Source organism: Hibiscus syriacus, unplaced genomic scaffold (assembly GCF_006381635.1).
Source record: "Hibiscus syriacus cultivar Baekdansim isolate YM2019G1 unplaced genomic scaffold, ASM638163v2 tig00110319_pilon, whole genome shotgun sequence".
Taxonomy (NCBI): domain Eukaryota; kingdom Viridiplantae; phylum Streptophyta; class Magnoliopsida; order Malvales; family Malvaceae; genus Hibiscus; species Hibiscus syriacus.
In genome coordinates, this window is record NW_024062678.1 from 3687575 (window position 1) to 3695537 (window position 7963).

A 7963-nucleotide genomic window follows, 5' to 3' on the forward strand; every position below is an offset into this window, starting at 1 on the left:
TGATGACATGTATTAATTTAGTAACTTTTGGTGATAAGGCAAAAGAAAGTGAAAAGTGAGAACATGCCATGAAAAACATATTCTCGAACAAAATGAACGTCTATCTCAACATGTTTTATGCGAGCACAATGAATTGAATTTGTAGCCATGCAGACTATTGATGTATTATAACACCACACAATTGACTTGCTTACCAAGGCTAAATCTATTTCCAACAGCAACTGCTCTACCAAAATCAACTCAGAAACAACATTAACAAGATTGTGATAGTCAGCTTCGGATGTAGAACGAAAAATAACATTCTGCTTCTTGGAGCACCAAGCAATAAAATTAGAACCAAGAAAAACACAATATCCTGTTATTGATCTTCTGTCCTCTATTAAAGAAGCCCAATATGCATCAGTGTAACACACAAGGTTGAAAACACCACTAGATTTAAAAGATAACCCATGACTAAAGGTTCCTCGCTAGTAGTGAAGAATTCTCTTCTTAACTTTCCAATAAACATCATAAGGATCATTCATGAATTGACTTACTTTATTAACAACATACGGAATGTTCAGTCGAGTTAAACACACATATTGTAGCTAGATCACCAGTTATACTTCGATAGAGATGAATATCAGTGAACACCTGACCATCTCCAGTACATAACTTGGACCCAATAGTCATAAGAGTGGTGCAGGTCATGCTGTGAGCATGTTGGCCTTGGCAAGCAACTCAATAATATACTTCTTTTGCATCGACAATAACCCATGAGAACTATATTGATCTTCCATACCAACGAAGAACTTAAGCTCACCAAGATCTTTGAGAGAAAACTCAAAATTAATATAATGCATAATATCATCAACTTCAACAGAATAACTACTTATGATGATGATATCATTCACGTATACCAATAAGCAGAAATCTAGATTGATTATAAGGAGACAACTTTATTGAAATAGATTTCTACTTTATTTAGTTTCCTTTATAATCAAGTATTAATATCTATAAATAAATACTAAGGATTAGAGTTATAGATTAGGTTATCCAGGAGGACTCCTCTTGTATTATTCTTCTATTGACATTAGTAAATTTTCTCCTCTTCTACCTATGGTTTTTCCTGAAAGATTTCCCACGTAAAATCTTAATGTTTATTTTATTAAACGATCATCTTGCATGTTGTGATCTTCTAACACTATACTTACACATCATATGTCTAATCTTATCTTGTTCGTATTTATATTAACAAAATTGTCAATAATTATTATAATCTACAATATAATCAATAATTGCAGACCTTATAATTTTATCAGAATCGTTAATATCTTATAATAACTCTGACAATCACTATAAAATTACCGTAAATTTTAAAACAATCTTTTCCCCTCAGTATCCCTCTGATCTTTTAAATGCAATAAATTCTTAAATTTATGGATTTGCGTAAACATTCTTAAAAGGTGATTATATTTTATTTTTAGATGTATCAATAATAAATTTGTTTCCAGAAGATGCCAAGTCAAAGGTCGCTGGCTATGTTTTAAAGCTTGCTTTCCAAGAAAGAGGATCTCACATCTTCAAGTTCATCATTCCTATTAATCTGGAATCATTCACTTACAAAAAATTTTGAACATTAACTTTGAAGCTTTCTTTGTTGTTAGATATATGAAATCGGGACGTGCAATGACTGACTATACCCTTTTCTTAATTAATATCCTTCTCCAAATTGTTTTTCAAATTGAACTCTGAGAGAAATGATCAACTAAATAACATCAGCACCTCCCAAGTAAAAACATGAGCACCGTCAGCATTTACGTTGTTGCCATGACTACAAAATTGTTAAACCCATATCTTCCCAAAATGTATAAATAAATAAATGATCGAAATTTGAAAACTATAATAGTATACGTATGCATATTGACTGGGGGGGGGGAACACAGAAACAATTTGTTTGAACAATGTGTTGATATTCTGAGTTTTACACGGCCATACATCAAATTAAGATTTTTATTTTAAAACTCTTAACTATTGAATCTACTGAAATATAATCTCGGCCGCCTTGGTTGAATGGTGCAATTGCAGTTTTAATTCATCTTAAACATAAACAAGCCTTTTTTACTCTTGAAATACATAAATAAATGTAACTTTGGGAAGAACAATAATTATGATTTTAGTAATGGTATCAGTCATTTAAAATTCAAAATAACAATAGTAACTTAGGTATCGAAGTTTCAAACGCACAAAACAATTCTTTTACTACAAATCTCACATTTTGAATAAAAAACAACTTTTATAATCATTATAAAAGTAGATTAAATAAATAAAAAAGGTAATCTCATTTTTTTGAGATATTATTTTAGTGTACGCTTTCAAAATTTTGTTTTGATAATCGATACGATACCGTACAACTTATATGACCTAAAGAATTTTCTTCTTTTTCCCTTTTGAGACTCTTTTGTCTCATTATAGCTTTCATTTAAACTTCCATGTAAACAGGCACACATGTTTTATTATAAGAATTTTGTGTATAATTAATATTCGTCTTAAATATGAAATCATTTTAAAATTCGTGACTAATATTTTGTTTCTATATAAATTTATATACCACGATGAATTCGGATACATAAAGAAATCAGAAAAAATCTCTATTCAAATCTTTTGAATTTGGTGCAATCTTGTACGTACATTTAAGCATGTACTGTCATATTACATCAATTTATACAATGCAATTTAAAATAGTATAAATTGAACTCTGAAATTTTTTTAAAAAAAGAAAGGAAAAAAGGTTGGTTATGAATTTGTTGACTTCCACGCGTGTTCATATTTGTTATAAAAAAAAAAAGTCACATTCTGCCAACAAATTTAACTCCCAAGAAACCAATTTTTTTCCCAACATGTTCAAAAGGAAAACATAGATTTTTTCCAAGTTGAATCAACTATAAAAAGCTGCCTCCTCCCCCCTTCTTTAATCAACTTCAAACACTCCTTAATATAAACGTATTTAATTATTACAAGCTCCTTCGTAATTAAAGATGGCCAAGTTCCAAACCAAACTCTTCGCCTGCAGTTTGGTCCTCCTGCTTGTGTTGCAATATTCACGGCTGGCAACATCTCAAGAAGTGGGTAAGTCATCTGATTCCCGTCACCATTTATATTTGCATTTCGTTTTCACCATTAATGTGCAAAGAATTTACTTCATGTATATATTTGCAGAGGATGAAAGTGAGTTTAATTACAGCGAAAATAGTGAAAGAGGACCAGCAAGGTGGGGAGAGATTCACCCGGAATGGGGAGCATGCAGCAATGGAACCATGCAATCTCCTATTGATATGTCTAATGAAAGAGTTGAGATTGTTTCCCATTTAGGGAGGCTCAAGCGAAGCTACAAGCCAGCCAATGCCACTCTAAGAAATAGGGGTCATGATATGATGGTAATCGATGATTTTTCTTTTAATAAAAACAAACCCAGTGGATTTTGATTTCAGTCGAAAATATAATTACCAATTATTTTGATGATTACAGTTGAGTTGGGAAGGTGAAGAAGCAGGGCTTATAGAAATCAACGGTACTGAATATGCGCTCCACCAATGTCACTGGCATTCTCCTTCCGAACACACCATCGACGGAAGAAGGTAATATATATATATATATATATATGGTATTTTCTCTTCAGTATAATGCATGCATGGTGATCCTACAACCAACTAAATATATATGCTACTTCATTCAGGTTTGATTTAGAGGCGCACTTGGTTCATCAAAGTGCAGACGGTAAGATAGCTGTAGTAGGGATACTGTACAAGATTGGAAGATCAGATCCTTTCATTGCCTCGGTAAGTAATTGCCCAATCCAAATTCAGTTTTCAGAGAAACAAATAAAATGAAGTATTTTGATATTGAAATATGTTGGAAACTGCAGTTGGGGGATCATTTAGCGGCCATCACCGATATCACACAAGGACAGCGAGGCGTGGGCGTGGTGGATCCAAGGGGCATAAAATTCGGCAGCAGAAAATATTACAGATACATAGGCTCTCTTACTGTTCCTCCTTGTACTGAAAATGTTGTGTGGAGCTTTGTCAGAAAGGTTTGGTTTCCTCAATAATCCTTGTGTTGCTCTTTTTCTAATCATTTCTCTCACACTTTCTGCTTGTTCAAACCTCAGGTGAGGACTGTTACCAGGGAACAGGTCAGATTATTACGTGTGGCGGTTCACGATGTAACTTCTTCTTCTTTATTTATTTTTAAAAAAAGTCTTCACATCCATTACCTATTAATATAACATATTATTTTAATTAATTTTGCAGGCTTCAAATACTAATGCTAGACCATTACAACCAGTAAATCATCGATCGGTTCAACTCTTTAGACCAAATGATGAAGACAAAATTTGATATATCATCTACTCATATGTAAACATTTATCATGATTTTTCTGTTTGTATGAATATTTAATATCTTTTAAATTAATATCTCGAGATTAATTATATGTATCTAATTATTTTATTCTCAATAATAAAAAAGGAGACTCTCTGAGTTCAAACTAAATCTGAAATGGCTGCCAAAGAGGTTACTCTCTTTGAGTTTGAATTCCTTTTATTGTGTTTTAGATTTGGTACCTATATATCTAATTAAGCTACAATTAATGAAATTTTATGTGAAACAAATCCAAGATAACAACAATTTTTTTACCACCGGTGTTGTTGGTGCTCGAACCCGATATCTCAAAGGATAAAAACGATTCTTTTACCATCGAGGTCACTAGATTCGTGCTAATAAATTAATTTGAATAAATAAATATTACAACTGATTCATTATTTCTCAAATTAGGGATGGATTTTAACATTACACCTTTTTAAAATTACACAGTTTAATATTAGAATTGTATAAATATTAAAATATTTTATAGCATTAATAACAGAAAACACAACAAATCTTACTTCCTCTTTGTTTGTCTTTCTTTATAAAATTTTATATTAATTTTTTTTTGGGTTTGTCTCTCGCTGACAGAACACCAAACTAATCACCAGGTAAGTTTCTAACCCTAACATTCTTTTTTCTGTGAAATTTAGATTATTCTGAGTTGTTAATATTTTAAAATAATTTGTAGATGACAAATTTTATAAAGTTTGTTTGTTTTTCTTGAGTTTTTGTTTTTATTAGAAGAATATTTGTATTTTTACACGTAAATTGAACATTTGTTTTGTTGTTTAAACATTGATTTATGTTGTTGAATGTGATGAGAGATTTTTTTAACTATGCAGATCAAGAAATTCAAGGGAATTGGCTTTAGCCATTTTCTCCTCAAGGTGCTTATGGAAGACAAGTCTTCTTGTGGCCATTTTACCCTTTAAATAAACTGCAAAACAGCGCTATTGATATGGCCACCATGCAACGCAGGTTACCATTTCTGTTAACTCATTAATCATTGTTTTGAAACTTACTGCATGCTTATGTTCATTGTTAAACCATTTTTAATGCATTGACAGTGGGGTTCTTAAGAAAACTAAAGAGAGTGCCCTGTTCGTTTTCACAACAATTCTTGGACTTGTTTTTGGATTCTTAATTGGTATTTCATTACCAGTATTTTCTCGTTACATGGTACGTTTCCCTTCATTTATATCTACCAATGCTGTATAGATCAATCATTCATATGATTTTTTTTTCAATCCTGCAGAATTACTTACCTTCAAGCCATAGATCATCTGTTGATGCAGCAGTATCTAATGATCAAGTATTCTTTGCAGTCAAGTCCCCTAAAACAACTGCAGGCAATGTTACCCCACCGCCACCGATGGTAATGAGTTATATCATCTGTGTTTTCCAGCTTCTCGCGTGTAGCAGTGTTCTTTGTTCTCGATTACATCATGGTGCACGATTTTGATCCAGTTTGTTAATTGTTTTTTTTTCCCTGATTTTTTTTACCAAGAAACGTATCCACAGAAATCCTCGCTCAGATCCTCGCATTGCAAGATTACCTCCTCGAATCATTGTTCCAAAATCTGACCTTTTTCTTCACAGATTATGGGGTTTACCTACTCTGGTATGATGCACAATATTTACAGAGACGGTCATTGCCAGTTTCCAGACATGCACCTTGGAATATGCTCAAATGTACCTCTGTCTTGTAATGATTGGCTTTAAATCTGCAGGATCTGAAGAGGAAACCAAAGTACTTAGCAACATTTTCTGTTGGTATTGATCAGATGAATAACATTGATGCATGTGTTAGAAAGGTTCGACAATGGGACCAATCCCTCTTTTGTTTTTTAGTGTTCATTGTTTCCTTTTACAAATATGATTTCAAAGTTTCTGATACTCATGTATGCCTGCCTACATGTTGTTGAGGTAGTTCTCTGCGGATTTCCAAATTTTACTTTTTCATTATGACGGCCGGACAAATGAATGGGACCGATTCGATTGGTCGAAGAGAGCAATCCATGTTAGTGTGAAGAAACAAACAAAATGGTAGGTTTTGCAGTATTCCGAAGATTCTAAACATACACATTTTCATGTTCATATATGTATATACATTTGTATGTTTTAGGTGGTATGCAAAAAGGTTTTTGCACCCAGATGTTGTTTCTTCTTACGAATATATTTTCATATGGGATGAAGATCTGGGAGTGGAACACTTTAATGCACAGAGGTTTGTGTTATACTTTTTAACTTAATTTTCAACACGGGCGTGCTTCTTTCTAAAATTCTCTGCACAACTTACCAGATACATAGAACTGGTGAAGAAACATGGTTTGGAGATCTCACAACCAGGAGTGGATCCCGATGACGGACTGACATGGCAGATGACAAAGAGGAGAGATGACTTAGAAGTTCATAAGTAGGCTCTCTTTCTCTCTTGACAATCATAAAAACAAAAGTCCCTGTTGCTTTATATCTCTTAAAGTTGTTCATTTCAAAATCGGTTCAACAGGGTTACCACTGAGAAACCGGGCTGGTGTCTCGATCAACATTTGCCACCATGTGCTGCGTATGCTCCCTCTCTCACACAGCCTCTGATACGCTTCTCTTTGATATCTGCTACTGCTGCATTTAACATCGATTGTTTTCTCTCAGTTTTGTGGAAATTACTGCGCCTGTATTTTCTCGGGAAGCTTGGCGTTGTGTATGGTATATGATTCAGGTAAAGTATGCTTACGGATTTCATGGACTTAATTCTGAGTAGATATACCAGTAACGTTCAAGATGATCTCCCTCGATTCTCAACTTCTATGATGATGGAAGAAGCAAAAAGACACGGATTAGGAGCTTTACGATACTTTATTTTTTTTTTCTGGATATTAACTTGGTTCAATTTCTTGAGTTGCTTCCTTCTTTTTATACTACCAAAATGTTTAACAAAGCGTTATGTTGTTATAGAATGATCTGGTGTATGGATGGGGATTGGATTTTGCTCTCAGAAGATGCGTTGATGTTAGCAGTTTCTGTCTCCTATTGAGCTTTTTGCTTTTGGTTATTGACTCTTCTTTCCATGCAACACTACAATAACAATCATCTTTCTTCTGCACAGCCTGCTCATGAAAAAATTGGCGTAGTAGATTCACAGTGGGTTAGTCGTCAAGACAATCCTTTGCTATTAAAGCAGGCGAGTTAATTTGGCTATGTTACGCTGCATTAATGCTGAATTATGTTAGTTTCCCTTTATGTTGATCCAACCCTTGATGGATTTATACTCAACATGTTTGTCATGGCAATGGCCTGCCCTCTTGATGGTAACCTCTCTCATTGTTGCGATTTCTGTGGAATTTCAGGGCATAACCAAGTATGGGAAATGTCGTGGGCGAGGGGTATGTTAATATTCAAACTTGTTCTGTTGGCTCTGGTCTTAACAACAAAGTGGCTTAGATATGAAAATTTTGCATTAACAGGTTAGAAAAAGATGCAAAACGGAGAGGTCTATGTTTCAGAATCGTCTGGCCAGTGCCGACGAGGCATACCGTGTTCAGTCCAGAGCAGGGTAA

General features: G+C 33.8%; 2 protein-coding genes across 2 annotated transcripts; both read left to right on the forward strand.

Annotated features, from left to right (window-relative positions):
- The first annotated feature begins 3002 nt into the window (after positions 1 to 3002).
- LOC120117233 (alpha carbonic anhydrase 7-like) lies at positions 3003 to 5550 on the forward strand. The gene is made up of 7 exons (XM_039137521.1): positions 3003 to 3108; positions 3199 to 3416; positions 3508 to 3617; positions 3716 to 3818; positions 3905 to 4072; positions 4151 to 4238; positions 5474 to 5550. Exons 1-7 carry the CDS (start codon positions 3018 to 3020, stop codon positions 5548 to 5550), a joined length of 855 nt encoding a protein of 284 aa, XP_038993452.1. The 5' UTR covers positions 3003 to 3017.
- LOC120117234 lies at positions 5431 to 7963 on the forward strand. The gene is made up of 13 exons (XM_039137522.1): positions 5431 to 5585; positions 5662 to 5781; positions 5914 to 6027; positions 6137 to 6220; positions 6337 to 6452; positions 6532 to 6633; positions 6709 to 6822; positions 6916 to 6972; positions 7059 to 7125; positions 7362 to 7415; positions 7513 to 7587; positions 7754 to 7789; positions 7871 to 7963. The coding sequence occupies exons 1-13, from the start codon at positions 5583 to 5585 to the stop codon at positions 7961 to 7963; spliced, it is 1035 nt and encodes a 344-aa protein (XP_038993453.1). The 5' UTR covers positions 5431 to 5582.